The sequence below is a fragment of the Pholis gunnellus genome (assembly GCF_910591455.1).
Source record: "Pholis gunnellus genome assembly, chromosome: 5".
NCBI lineage: Eukaryota > Metazoa > Chordata > Actinopteri > Perciformes > Pholidae > Pholis > Pholis gunnellus.
The window spans coordinates 20426063-20441579 of NC_136531.1; the positions used below are offsets into that span (position 1 = coordinate 20426063).

General features: G+C 44.0%; 1 protein-coding gene across 3 annotated transcripts in view; it reads left to right on the forward strand.

Moving 5' to 3' along the window:
- The first annotated feature begins 747 nt into the window (after window positions 1–747).
- LOC306696240 (nucleosome-remodeling factor subunit BPTF-like) overlaps window positions 748–15517 on the forward strand; it is a 41855-nt gene continuing 27085 nt past the window's right edge. For 2 of the 3 annotated variants that reach the window (XM_079159805.1, XM_079159806.1), the window contains exons 1-11: window positions 832–1534; window positions 4772–5594; window positions 9103–9154; window positions 9398–9566; window positions 11230–11448; window positions 12044–12253; window positions 13176–13364; window positions 13769–13941; window positions 14233–14409; window positions 14714–14895; window positions 15151–15282. In XM_079159805.1, the coding sequence (XP_079015931.1) occupies window positions 970–1534; window positions 4772–5594; window positions 9103–9154; window positions 9398–9566; window positions 11230–11448; window positions 12044–12253; window positions 13176–13364; window positions 13769–13941; window positions 14233–14409; window positions 14714–14895; window positions 15151–15282 (2891 nt within the window). In that variant the 5' untranslated portion in view covers window positions 832–969. Of the gene's footprint in view, window positions 1535–4771; window positions 5595–9102; window positions 9155–9397; window positions 9567–11229; window positions 11449–12043; window positions 12254–13175; window positions 13365–13768; window positions 13942–14232; window positions 14410–14713; window positions 14896–15150; window positions 15283–15517 lie in introns of all 3 variants that reach the window. The other variant, XM_079159807.1, reaches the window with a different exon arrangement.

The following is a 15517-nucleotide window of genomic DNA, read 5'->3' on the forward strand; positions in this document are numbered from 1 at the left end:
TTTAACGTGAACTGAACTGATTGAAAATGGAGCCAGGTATTACTTTAAAGTAATTTTAAAGTAATGTGAAACGCATTTATCAAAAAAAAAGAAAAGATGTACAGCTGTTTTGCACATTTACGTCATTTTAAACATGGAAATGTGTGTGCTATTTACTTTTAGGACACATTTAGGTTCATATTATAAAGCTAAATGTCGGACTATGCTTATCTTCTCGCCTGGCTCTGCTGTGACGACGATGGCGACATGGCCGAAAATGTACGATGATGTTTCACTAAAAACACTCGACCCACCTGTGATTAAAACCACCCGCCAAAATCAGCCCGCGCTAATAAAGTGCTATTGGAATATAGCGTTTGCATGGATAACACATTTTATGAACTAGCACGGCAATTGCGTCTATTGTAGAATAGTGAGTCACGTGACTTTGCATCCGCTCAGGCCTGCTAGTGTCAAGCTAGAGGATACAACACGCACCTTCCGATCTGTTGCAGTGAGCTCGTTAAAACGAAAGTGTTTAAAGTTTATATTTGGATTATACAACGGCTGCGATCACAATTTATAATACATGTAACCCTGTTTCATATTTGTGCTATGTTCTGTGAATTTCGGTATTAAATACTGATTTGTATTTTTTACTTTGACTGTGCTTTTAGTTTGAAGGAAAGTATGCTTTACTTCCGGCACAACCACTGGTGCTCGTGGTTAGCTTAATGCAGCTCTGGGGCCTGCTGTGTTTTCAACGGAGGGAGAGCTGAGACGAAAAAATGGCGTCTGCAGGCGACCCAGAGCGGGACACCGGCCATTCAGTTTGAGCTTTCCGCCCTGAAATTGAGACCGGGGCTTGGTGGAGACTTGTCGGGAACCGTCTCCAGATCTGTTGGGTTCTTTCTCCCCCGCCTTTCTCCGGAGTGCGTGGCTCATTCGAGCTCCGAGATTGAAGCGGAACAGAAGAGACTCTCTCCCACAATGAGGGGGAGAAGAGGAAGGCCGCCCAAACAAGCAGCCGCGATGCGGGAAGGTTCACCCGGGCCAGTCCGCGGCTCCCGGGGCAGCAGGAGTCGAGGGATGCGTGGACGTGGGAGAGGCAGAGGACGCGGTCGGGGACGGGGTGGAAGTGGCGGCGTTTGTGGCACTGGCTCTGCAGAAGTGGAGACGGAAATCTCCGGCCGAGAGAACTTTCATTCGACCCGGGGCCGCAGGAAAGTTGGAGCCTCAACCACGGCGGCGGCCGCGGCATCGCGGGGCAGAGGAGGCAGATCGAGAGGCAGGGGGTCGAGAGGCAGCCGCGGCGGAGGGAGGCGGCCTCAAACCAAGGTGGTCTACGACGACAACAGCGACGAGGAGGATGATAATATAAGCTACAGGTCAGACGATGATGAACTCCTGAACGACAACCCTTCGTCGGATCTTGAAGAGGAGGAGGCCTTGGGAAACGAATCGGACTACCTGGAGGAACTACCAGATAACGATGATGCCAGCTACTGTACCGAGAGTAGTTTTAGGAGTCACAGCACGCTCGGTAGCACCCCAGGTACGTTTGTTTGCAAGTGCACGCACTTTAGCACAGCCGCTTTGCATTACTTAAAGTGTGCATTTTATTTTTGTTCAGCCCAGTACAGAAACCAAGCCGCATTGTTCAAAATGGAGCTTGCACTCAGAAACAGGCCTTTGTTTACCGTGTGCTCTGCTTGCCACTGGTGTACAGATCTGCTCCACGCTTCAACCGGCTCTCGTGTTTTTGACTTTTTGTCGGATCAGCACATTTTTGTTGTCAATTTATATTGGAGATTTTTTACCCTTTTTATTGTTTTACCGGACTTCTTCGAGCGCGCTGTATTTAACGTGTTTCCGTTGACACGGAGTAACTGGATGTATATATTATCACACACATATACATATATTATATATATCACTCATTCAACGTGTTCACGTATGTTATTATGCACAGTACATTAAGGTCACTTTATTCTAAGTAACAGACTTCTTCACAACACGTTGTTTTCCAATGTTGGCCTCGGATTAACAGTTTATAGTTCTACTTTATCTCGGGCTGTTGTACTAAAAATAAAGTCTTACCCGTTAAATAAATAACGGTAATAATTGTATTATATTCATGTGCGATCATTGGACCGTTTGCACCACGTCCAACTCCATTTCAGAAGACGTATTTTGTTGCATAACGCTGCTCGGTGAGTTTGACAGGCGTTTGTTTTGAAGCGAGGCGCTCTTCTCCTCACTTGTTGCAAACACCAACGATTGCGATATTACGTGGTCCGCCGTCACCATAGTAACCACACTGTTTATCAGGTGAGCGAACACTGATGGGCCCGCGTGACAATTAACACCAATTTACATCACACCTGTTATGCAATGCGCGGGAAGTCATTCTATACAGGATGTGCAAAAATAGTGAAAGGGTGATTCGTGCATTTAAATATCTGTTCAACAGAAACTTTATATATATATATCTCTGTGGCATCAGATTTTATTTATTGTTGGGATCGATTTTTCCTTTTTAAAACAAAAATGTTCTTTTGAAAGAAACACTTGAATGTAGATTGTATTTCTTGATTTTTTCACCCTATAGAAACGTCACTATGATCAGGCTTAGATGCCATTTAGGTGGGATTACTCGCATACCTCTCAACTTCCAATGGCCTTATTTTTCATAGTGACACGTGAACATGGCAGCATTGTGATGGGGTCTTTCGTAAGACCAATGGCCCAGACCAGAGGTTTATATTCAGCCACGGACCCCTTACAAGATACAGAATACACCTCGCGGACCCCACTTTGAGAATCACTGGTCTGGATGTTTTGGTGCTTTCCCTGCCGTGCTAAATCACATACTTTTTCTTTATACTTTTAGTATGTTGCTGCCCTTACAAAGTACATACTGCTGCATGCGGTATGCATACAGTTGGGACATACTACTTCGTCATAACATTGCATTGTGAACTTTGACCCTTTTAACTCCTATATATTCGATATGTGTAATAGCTGTCATCTGTCTGTGTTCACCCGGCGGCTCAGTCGATGGGATGGTTCAGAGGATTTTGGGTCAAAATAGCCAGAAAAGCACACTGCAAAAAGCGACAGGGTGCATTAGGACATCCTGGTGTTTTTGGCGTACTGCATTGGACATACTATGTATTGAGACATACTTAACTTTTTTCTAAATAGTACGGTTGTGTGGGTATTGGAACACACTCAGAGACACACACATCCATGCGCTTTTCAAACAAAAAGCACAGCTCACTCGCTCACACACCACTTTTACACGCGATCGCTGTGTTTGATGCCAAATAATGAAGCAGCGGTGGTTAACCCCAGTCTTACCCATTCATACCAGACTGTGTGGTCCCATTATTGTGAGAGCTCATGAGCCAAGGCAAGTCAAATTAGTTTTAATATATCGCCCCATATCACAAATGTACATCATATGACACCCTCTGTCCTTCACGACCCTCGCTTCAGATAAATGACAAGGCTAGAAGAGCCCACCGAGGGTATAGTCATCTTCTGATTAGTGAATAGCAACAGTATACTAATCCTGCAGTGATTAAAGACGAACCTCTTCATGTCAAAACCATGCAGTTCATCTCAAAAAAGCATTCGTCCGTGATCAGGACCAGGGTCATGAGGCCAGGTTGAATGACCTGCACTGAGCCATTCACATCAAATACAAATGCCGGCTTTTACACGTTCCTGTGTTCAAAGTACAGCAAATAAGCTGCACCATACGCATTAATTACACTGTAGAAAAAAAGGCAGGCTTATAAATTCAGCTTGCTGTCTTGGGACAAGAATTAGCTTGTCTTCCTTTTTATTAAGTGACTCTTCTTTAACATGCTGTGAAAGAAGTAATCACATTAGCTTTAGCCATGTTTCCCCTCAAAATGAGGTGTTCTACGAGTCCTGTGTTGTTTATGAATTTGATAGGATGTAATATTTCATATTGTTATTGTTTCCTTTTTATTAGAACAAATTGGATTACATGTGGCACTCTGGTATGCCGCTTGTGGGATCCCCTAGTGCCAAGAGAAGGACTCTTTATAAGAGGTCAACCCTGCGCGTTTGAACGTTTTACAAACTATTGTTATTGGAGGAACTGGCCGATGGATAGTGGGTGATGGCTGCACAGGAGCCACCAGTCACGTGTAAACGTACATCACTGTGTTCCATAGAGGCTCCAAACACATAATGAGGGACACTATTGCTGAAAATAACTGCGTGCACGTGATTAACTCCTCAAGATCAAAACAACTGTTGAAAGCCCCATGTAAGTTGGCGCTTAAGACCAGCATGGTGGGGGAGTGCTGGCACTTTTTTTTTAGAGAGTTTTTGAGGGTTTTTTTTTTCAGACAGAAATACTAGAAGCCATGTAAAAACATTCCATGCATTAAAAAAAACCTGCAGACTGCAACTTTGTCCTGGGGACAGCTGATTTTACAACAAGCTGACACGTGGTAATCGAGTCTTTTCTGACTTGTTTTCAGTTTATTTCTCCCGCAGCACTATCAGCTCTTCATTGGCCTTTTCCTGCTCCGAATTATCATTATTGCATCAGCCTATAAAAATACACTGTGGGTCGACCTCTACACGGTACATCACACAGTACCATGGTTAGGATTTGGTGTTGACACAAAAGCAAAAATGGTCCTTTTTTATTCTTGTATGTATGTTGTCTCTTCATTTTCTTTTTTCCTTTGTTATGCCATCCTTCTCACTCCTGACTGTTTTCTTCTTTTTTTTTCACTTCTTGCAGGCCGGAGAAGGAGTCGGGCATTGCGACCTCAGTCTCCCATCTTTGAGGCAAAGGACATTCCTTCCCTGGAGCTTCCCAAGTCCTCCGAGGACCTCCAGGTCCCTACCTCACAGCTCCTCAATGTATCGGCCGTCTACGAAGTCCTCCGCAACTTTGGCTCGGTGCTGCGGCTCTCGCCGTTCCGCTTTGAGGATTTCTGTGCGGCGGTGGCCAGCCAGGAGCAGTGCACACTGTTGGCAGAGACCCACATCTCCTTGCTCAAAGCCATTCTCAGAGAGGAGGACACTTCTAACACCACGTTTGGCCCCACTGACGTGAAGGACTCCGTCAACTCCACTCTGTATTTCGTGGACGGTATGACCTGGCCGGAGGTGGTGCGGGCGTACTGCGAGAGTGACCCGGAGTACCGGCACATTCTGCCTTTCCAGGAGTGTGAGGATTACCCGTACGAACCGTTGGAGAGCAAAATCAAAGTCCTCCAGTTTTTGGTGGACCAGTTCTTGGCGACCAACATTGCCCGGGAGGAGCTAATGTCCGAAGGCGTGGTCGCCTACGACGACCACTGCCGGGTATGCCATCGCCTCGGCGACCTGCTGTGCTGCGAGACATGTTCAGCCGTTTACCATCTGGAGTGTGTGAAGCCGCCGCTGCAGGAAGTGCCGGAGGACGAGTGGCAGTGCGAGGTGTGTGTGGCCCACAAGGTGCCCGGCGTGGCGGACTGCATCCCAGAAGTGCAGAGGAGCAAACCGTTTATTCGACAACTGCCAGTCGGCTTCGACCGACACCAACGAAAATACTGGTTCCTTAACCGCCGCATTGTCGTGTAAGTTCACAACGTGTCATTATGTGCCAACGCTTTTGCATATAATTCAAGAGGTGTCAGTGTGGGTGACTTGATCTTGTTACAGTGTTGAATATTGATAATATACAGACTGAAACGCTTGGTAAGGACTGAGTGTGTGAAACATGTTTGTTTGATCGTTAATCAACCATTATGGTCTCTTAGTTTGAACATTTTTCTCTCCAAAATAGCAGCACAATTCTAGTACACTACCAACACACAACCAACTCGCACATTTGCTTGAATTTCCATGATTTTCTGTTTTTCCAAAATTATAAGCGAGTATAAGCGAGTTTAACAGTTTAATCAGCTCAAAATCAGAGTCTCCAAAGTTGACGCATAGAAAGTGTTCATGAATGTCACAAACCATCTGCATGAACAGAAGAGATATTGCAAGTAATCCATTCTGTACATACCTGTACTGTAATTTGATTATGACACATTATATACTGTAGCTGATATATCGATGCAGCTAATGTAACCACATTATTTGTGGATCAGTTTACTTTGTCCCAGCCACTTGTCTAAAGATTATTCTTATTCTTATTATAGGCAACTCAGGTGAGCAGAGGGGCCATGAGTGACCTGCATTAACCCAATTAAATTGACTGGGTCTGTTTGGAAAGCATAGAGCAGTACCTACAAAGTCAAACATGCACACCATAAAGTAAAGTATGAGCACAGCATCTGCATGGAGGTTGCAGCAGCTGTATGATGAACCAAAAGAATAACTGCATCCATCCATAGGATTTAACACAACCTGACCATCAGCAGTATTGGTCCAATGTGTTAGCAAATCTCTGGTATTGAGCAGTCACAGATTGTGTGTGTGTGTGTGTGTGTGTGTGTGTGTGTGTGTGTGTGTGTGTGTGTGTGTGTGTGTGTGTGTGTGTGTGTGTGTGTGTGTGTGTGTGTGTGTGTGTGTGTGTGTGTGTGTGTGTGTGTGTGTGTGAGAGCGTGTGCGCGCGCGCGCTGGGTCAGCAGCAGCAGAAGGCCTGCTACACAAACCGTAAAAGAGCCTGGATCACCTGAACACTATATGATTTAAAAGGGTGGGTGGCTCGAGGTTTGTCAGCGCTGCATTTACTCTCGCTTCTTTTTCTGCTCTCCAAATTGCACCCCAGCAGGTGCTGCGTTACTCTCCACTCTCTCTTCAGAGACCGTGTGTGTTTGTGCATATAAGTAGTGTGCACAGAGGAAAGTTTGTGTGACTGGATGTACGTGCAGTGAATGATGCGCGCAAAAGTAAGGTTGTGTGTGCACATGTGCCTCCAGTGGAGGGCTGAATAGACACTACTGTTACACGGCCTCGGCGTGGACCATGCTGAGAATAAAAGCTGTCAGATATTCCACTGAACTTTAGCTCTTAAACTTTTAAAAATGTCCTGCAGAAGCGTCGGCTTTCTTCTAACCAGTACGGTTCACCCTACAGGTGCAACACATTTCATGTGAAACTTGGGGAGAGCAGATCTTTTCACAGATTATTGAAATTCTCCGTGTTTTATTCATTTCGAATGGAGTAGGGCCGGGCAATAATTGAACATGTTTGTTTAACATCAGTGGAATTTAATTGTGACCATATGATGCCTTCATCAGGCTCGGGAGGGGCCATAGAGAAGTAATTCTGTAGTATTGAGACCACCATTAACTCATTTGTGCACACAAGATATAATTTGTGATCTAAATTTTATGAAATCGTTCCCACATTTGGATAAATTTGTGGGCTTATTAAATAATTAAATAATTTTGGCAGTGCACAAGGCCAAGTCATTTATTCCAGCCGACACCTGCTTCAGGCGCTTGTCCTTGCTTCAGCTTTACTTTAGTTTGGTGATGAGTTATTAAGACAAGTTGACATCTTGCTGATACTTGAAACGGGCGCGCTGCACTTCATGCTGGCTCTCTGTGTACACACTTGCCTCGTGCACACAAATTTACCAAAACACGGGGATGATTAGATTAAAGTGAAGCCACGAATTACATCTTGTACGCGCAAATTATGAAATGATGGCCTCGACTTATTTAATTTTTCCAGACCATGTTTTGAAGGTGTCAGTCTTGTCACACATTTTGATTATTTGATCAAGATATTTCTCCTGCTACATCTATACATACACATATGCAGCATATATGACGGTAAGAGGTGAATGAAGAGGAATCTCCCGTGCAGTGCGGCACGTGCTCCGGTCTTGACTCTGTCTCAACCCTCAAAGTCTTGGTCATGATTTTGTCTAGGTTTAGGTGGTCTTGGTTTCAACACTGGTGTTATATTTTTGACTACTTTCTACAACCGAAAAGCATGAAAGACGATAAAGAAATAGAGTAATCGTCTCAGCCATCTGACTAACAAATCGAGAGTTTCCTGCAGGCGACCCCAAACCTTTGAGCGGTAGTGCGTACATGTATATAAAGCAAAGTGTAATAAAAACATTTTATGCAGCCTACTTTCAATATCTAACACCTTGTACAGTTAAATACAACAAGTAACTTAAAAACCAACTGATACTTCTCTTCAGCACCATGGACAGCCAAAATATTTAAATTGCTCCAAACAGCCAAGCATGTGCTCTGGTTCTAGTGCTGTTTCGGTAAACGCATGTGAGATTTTAAGTAGAAACGCTCTTAATAAAATACCCTTAAATCAATTGTTCTCTGGAAATTGTTTCCAAGAGCCCTGTGAGTGACTTGTACACCTTTACTTTAGCTCTTTAACTAATGTTACACACTTGCAGCAAATCAAATTCCATATCCCTATAGATCCGTATCCTATTTATTAAATATTTACATCATTTCTGTCCACAGCATAAAATATGCCTCCCTTCTGATGAGTAGGTCTGTCTGGCAAAGCGAGATGAAGAAGCCTTTTGAAGAACAACTGTGGAAATCACAGTCTGATAGACAGTTTTGAAATTGAGATTCTTGAATGGACTTATTGTTCTGCGTTATTCCAATGACACCTTTGCGGCTTTGCTCAGCTGTTCGCTCCTGTGGTCGTGTAATTCATTGTCTATCACATGAATGTGACAGCATTGTATTGCCACCGAGAGATGAAAACCTTTTTGTGAGGTCCACTGTGTTAATGATAATCATTCGAGCAGTCTAAACATAAGATGAACGTTTACAACGGATGGATCGGCCAGGCAAAGTCAGCGTCTAGTTCCTGGAGTGCTTCAAAAAGTATTTGCTAGCATGACCAATGCACAGTTCCCTCTGATCAATGCATATTTTATGTTTCGTGGACACTTTAATTGACATCAGTGCGATGTAAATGTTTAGATTTAAATGGCTAAGCTGCAGTTTCTGCTAAATTCAGTGTGAGCAGTATTCAAAAAAAAGTATACTGACCAGACAAAAGGCAAACGTATGCCATTGAACTCATGAAGCTACACAGAAGTATATAGAAAGGAGGTGTATGTAGATCATCTTCTTCCTGTTTGTCCCACCGTCACTGTTGTGTCTCCTAATGGTCCCCCTCCTGTCTCCCCTGCAGCGAGGAGGATGGCGAGCAGGAGGACAAAGCCATCTGGTACTACAGCACCAAGGTAGACGCAACTCGTCCTTTTCTCTCACTGGGGGGGGTGCAGTGCTCTTCACACAATATAAAATTGAATTATTTTGTTTTGAAAGACTCTTGTTACTCTTCTTAATGTCTTTCTTACTCTAGCTATGTGTGCCAATCCCAGTCTTTCTTTTAATGAACAAAATACGTCCCAACATTCCCTGTTGTTTTTTTGGGAGTGCTGCTGTGAGCCAATCTTGTATTGCACCCATTGAACTTCCCCCAGGTCCAGCTAGGCGAGCTCATCGAGTGTTTGGATAAGGAGTACTGGGAGGCCGACCTGAATGCGGCGCTTGAGGAGATAAGGGACGAGGTGCACGCGCATATGGACATCACTGAGGACCTAACCAACAAGGCCCGTGGCAGCAACAAGTGTTTCCTCACTGCCGCTAACGGTAAGGACTTCTTCACTCTTTCTCAGTTTAAAGAAGACAAACCAATTTTCAGAGGATTTGAGCTGCAAAGTTTAATCATCGAATCAGTGGAAGAAGGATCTCCTTATTTTCTTTCTTCCGTTTCTGTCTCTGTCTTCCCACTCCTCTGCCTGCTTTTCCCCCCAATACTCATGAATGCCACCCAGTCATAGATGGCTGGGCCGTAGGAATCAACCCTTCTATTATGTAACCTTACTCTGGTCCCAGTTTGGCCAGTGTCCAGCACTCGAGCTCCCCTTCAGTCGCTCCTCTGTTCCTTGCTTCAGACAGGGTGTCCACCAAATCCATGTGTTTATGGCATTCAGTCTGCTGTGCCGTTAACCTTCATCACAAATAAAGGGTCGAAACATAGCGCCACACTTTAAATGGTGCTGCTGTATGTGGTGTTTACCTTTTGATGCAACGCGCACAGTTAAGTTGAAGGTCATCGCTTACTTCAGACTTTAACATAAAAGCTTTATGCCTGTATGAATACAACATTTGTCAGACTTTATCAAACTGACAGCAACAGCTTCATCCCAGTGTTTTTTTTTTTTTTTTTTTTCAAGGAATGCAAGGATGTACACGTCGCACACTTGATACTTCAGATACACAAGTGATTGATTGGTCAGGATTTAGGAGTGTCCAACAGAAAAACCAATGAATGTCAATGTTGCTCTGTTTTTATCTTGGTTTCTTTACGCTGGCACAGTGCAGATGGAGGCTTCTTATTGCTCAGCTTATGTTAAACCAGTAATGGTGCGACAGATGAGTCATACTCTGCTGAAGGACTTTACAGTCTTCCGTTGTGTATCAATGACCCGTCGTGCTCATCTCTCAATATGCGACTGTCTCTGCTGCTTCACATATTAACACTGTGGTCATTCTGAAACACAGCGTGATGCCATTGTGCTCTTTGACCACACAGAGGAATCCAACTTTACTGTGGTGTTTTACAGCGTGTTTGGATGTTGATTGCTCCATGTCGACATCAAAAAGGATTTACACATTTTAAAACGTTTTACATTAAATCATGTAATGTGAATACTGTACGCGGTCTGTTGCCGCTACCATATGTGAATTATAAATGAGGAAGGTTATTCTGTCACTTTCCCTAGTTTGGGGTTTTAATATGAAATTCAAGCACATCATTTGATGTTGTTATTATTATTGTTTTATTTGTATAGCACCTTTTAAGCTTGGATCACATAGACAGCATATCCAAAAAACAAATGCACATATAAAAGAAAAACTCAAGAACAGCTCACAGATAAAAGACTGTAGAAAAGAAATGTACAAAATAAATAATTCAATGTAACCTAGACGATCTGAGTGGCCCTTTTGGACAGTCAGTCCAAGGAGTTAAAGGTTCACTGATCATGTAAAGCCTTCGAGACTTTAAGATGGAGTCTGAATGAAATTGGTAACCAGTGCAGGGGGGCTGAAACTGGGAGGATGTGGGAAGAGCAATGATGATAATGTTGCCTCCAAAAACAAAGCCTCTTTGTAGATTATTTTGTCTACTTTTCTCCGTGCTGTGTTGTTGATCACATCCCTGATTTGTGATTTCATGATAATCACACGCTATCTATTTTCGCCTCCTTTTCATTTCTGTCGTCGTCGTTTGTTTGCTTCTGTCATCCAGATGAGATCCTGGAGCGGCTGCGGGCTAAGAAGGAGGAGGAGCTGGAGGAGGTGAAGAGACGGGCTGCCGAGGAGGCGCTGAAAGCGCGGCTGGAGAAAGAGAAGGAAGATGAAGAGGCCAAGTTGAGGGAGGAGGGGCAACAGGAGGACAAGGTCAAAGATGTGACGGAAGAGGAGGAGACTAAAGAAGAGGCCACGGGAGAGAAAATGGATGGTGAAGGTATTTATGTTGGTATTCTGACAAACACGATTAAATATGTAGCCCAAAGTAATACTAATAGTAGCATAAAAACATAGTGTGGTCTGACCTGAAAAGCTGTTTCTCTGGGTCTCAGTATCTAGAAGGATTTAAGAATCAGTCCTGTTGTTATTTGGCTCTTAAACCAATTAGAAATGCTGAGCTCTTTTTCAAGACAAGCGACAAGTTTGGCACTCGCGAAGCACAAAGTTTAATTTATATTTGTGTCTATAGCCCCTATACAGAGCGATAAAACATTTACTGCATGGGCAGCAGAACAAAACACGTCTCTGGTTAGCTTATTGGCCTTGAGAGCATAATGAATATAAATGTCTATGTATTGCATTCATCTTGAAAATCTAAAGGTAGTAAAAGTGCAAAGGTAATATAATGTAGCTCTGCCAAAAATGTCCAAATTTAGCTGATTCTTTTTTTTTTTTCAATTGATGATGGATGATTTTAGGATTTGACCACATCTGTCTCCCCCAACCGTCACTGCTTCTCTTGTCTCCAAGTTTTGTATGCTTTATACCGTAATATCCACAATGTTTACAACATTGCTGCTGTCCACCTGTAGTTATTGAAGCTCCACCCACTGGCCAAGATGGCAGTAGTGGCAGTAGCATCTCAGACGGACCTACGCTTCTGGCAACCTCTGCCCCAACACAAACCCTCCCCACCACCGTGAGCTATGGCCAGGCCTCGGAGGCTCCAAAGCCCTCGGCCGCCACAGAAGCGGCTCTGATAGCGGGATGTTCCCATGTGAAGGTCTCTAACAACACCGAAGGTATACGAGGACATGTCGGGAGGGGGGGGGGGTTGCTTTACCGTCACACTCTGCAACTTCACAGGATTGTGTGATGAATCTCATAGCAGTGAATTGTTTGTGAGCGCCGGTGCTTTGGCCTTCCTCCTGACCATTGCTTAGCCTGCTGCTTTGCATGTGGCTCTCATTCCATCTGCTGGCTTTTGTGTTCAATCGTCCAATTTTTCTTTCTTGAAACCTGCCGTCGGCCCTGGAACACCTCCAGCCATTTTGCACTTGAACTCTTAAACCCCCGTGCTCTCTTTTTCTCTAAAGAGCGGAGATGGCGATTGCATCGATTGAGTTGCAATCGGATGGCTTTGTCACCGTACTCAGCATGACCAGAACCGAGCCTGGATCAACTGGGGACAGCATTTACATTGCCTGGCATAATAAGCTTTTCCTTTGCTGTTTGCTTGTTAACATCTGACTAAATAGCTCTCTGTTTAGCTCGTGCCTTTGTTGAAAAACTGCACATATTCATTCTTAGTAATTCCAGGGGTTCACCATTCATTGTCGCGGTCAATGTTGTTGTGTAAGCCTTGCTGGAGCCTTGCCTGGACTGGTCGCCCATTGCTTTCAAGTGCCCCATCCCTCCGTTTGTGCTGTTATTTGGTGCATGCATTACACGTGACTTATCAGTAGAGGGAGGTATAGCCTTAACTATTGCAGACCTATCACAAGAACGTGTCTACCTTCATTAAGACTAAGCTTCTACTTGGTCATCCTTTGACAGCTTTGATGCAACAGTCTGGTTTTTCTAGATCAGTAATTTCAGCCGTACTCTGCCGGAACAGTTAAACGAACCCTGAAAGATGTCTCGGATGAAGAACACCACAATCTGGACAAGCTGATCTTGTTTATGTAATGGCCAATCCTCCTTTTTGATTTTCTATCTGTGTAGCAGAAAACCCGTCATCAGCTTCTGTCCCTGTCAGTGGAGACGGCATCCCCAGCCTGAGCCAGCCATCCCAGACCAGCGAGGAGAACAGTAACTGCAGCATGGGAGCCAGGGTCCCTCCCCGAGGACCTGAACCTCCAGACCTGGCTGACAAGTCCTCCCAGTCATCCCTGGCCAGCCTGGATGACACAGGTCTGACAAAACATTACCTCATAATTACATCTTGTTTTGTTTTCTAATGTCTGTTGTACTGTTGAAAACTGTACTCAGCTGTACTCTAGCAAAGGATTTCTTGATCTTAATGGGACTTCATGATTAAATAAAGGTTATGTAAAATGAAACCTAAACTGCTGCCAGAAAAACATCTGTCCTCGATATCATACTAGTCATCTACACATTGTACATCCCGTTAAATAGGCTTTAAAACAGACAAGCAACCCATCTTGCATGATAGTTTTCTCTGTACGAGTATTCAGACTGTTATGCAACAACTGTCATGATGGTATTGCTTTCAGTGATCATTGCACATCATACACCCTTTCGAATAGACTTTACAAAAGTCTAAGTCTTGGCTTTTTCTGGCATTGGGTTTCCAGGAGACGGGAAAGACTCGGCCAACAGCGAGGGGGGTCTCGGCAGTAAGAGGTCTGCAGCCACTCGCATGGTGACCCGGCTCAGGAACCCAGAGAGTAAGCTCAGCCAGATGAAGAACCAACAGGTGGCTGCTGCTGTTCACGAAGCCAACAGGGGCTTCAAGGAGGGCAAAGAGGTGAGGAGAGCCATGAATATTATGCTTTTGCTCTTTTAGACAATATATAACAATAAAAGAAACCTGCGTAGCATCAAACACACAGGTGCACAGGCCAGTGTATGTTTGTAGATACGGTTAAAGGCCTCAGAGGAAGAAATAAAGATTTAGCCCGAGCTAACGTGTTGCCTAAACATAACACTCTACCACAGACAATAAAATAGATGGGAATATGAACTTCCTTGTCATAAGGCAATCTTTGAATAAATCTGAATGACTCGTGTCTTTTTTTTTTTTTCCCTGCCTGTACAGGTACTTGTAGTAAATGCTCAAGGTGACGTCACCCGGGTCAGCACGCGGGGCAAGGAGGTGGTGATGAAGGGGACGCTCAGCCAGTACTTCAAGCTTGGACAGGAGGGAAAATACCGCGTCTATCATAACCAGTACAGTTCCAATACTGTGGCCCTCAACAAACACCAGCACAGAGAGGCAAGTAGCACGACAACTTGTTGCTTTTGCCATTTTAATGTTTCGAGGTACTCCAACGTTAATAAATAGGAGCTGCAGGGTTGCTCAGTGGATTCAAGCCCCTTCTGGGTTTTTAAATTTCTACACATGTTTGCAAGGGTTTCCCCCACTGTTATAAAGGCATCAAAGTCATATGGATTGGAGATAATATATTGTTCAAGACAGTTGTATATCGATATTGAATGGAGCTCTGAAATGTCCCCGGTCTTTCAGATGCTTTCACTTAATCCCTGACTGAAACCTACTTTATTTGTCTTTTCATCAGGACCACGACAAGAGGCGGCATCTCTCCCACAAGTTCTGCATGACACCAGCAGGAGAGTTTAAGTGGAATGGGTCCATCCATGGCTCCAAGGTGCTGACCATCTCCACCCTGAGAATCACCATCATCCAGCTGGAGAACAACGTTCCTTCACCGTTCATGCACCCTAACTGGGCCTCACACAGGTACTGATTCAGGCACTGGGATATGGAAATGATTTATTACAATTCTCATACTTGCGTGGCTTGCTATGTGTTTTATAACTACACAAAAGGTTCAATAAGTGGTCAGTCTTGTTGCTCTTAAATCGTCCAATGTGTAGATATGAAAGAAAGGTCAGAATTAAAGCAGTTTTACAAAAGTAAGAGCACACCATGACTTGAAAACGTAATGTAGCCTAAAAGTGAAAAATGTTCAATGTTTCTTTGCTTATTTTTTAGGACCAATTGGATCAAAGCAGTTCAGATGTGCAGTAAAGCCAGAGAGTTTGCGCTGGCTCTGGCCATCCTGGAGTGTGCCATCAAACCTGTGGCCATGCTGCCTCTCTGGAAGGACTCACTGGGCCATACCAGGTAATACCGTGTGTTTGTTTGTGTACTGTACATACAGTGTACACACTACACATATTCATAAATCTGTGCTTTTGTTATGCGATATAATATCTCAAACACGCATTAAACAAAATAGTTGTATAGTTCCATCCACAAATCCATTTTAAATGCAAGACGTTCAAATACATCAAAACAAGATAACTACTCAAACAAGCGTTCACCGTGTACACAGGGGTTGTGTGGTTAGTTTAGCAGA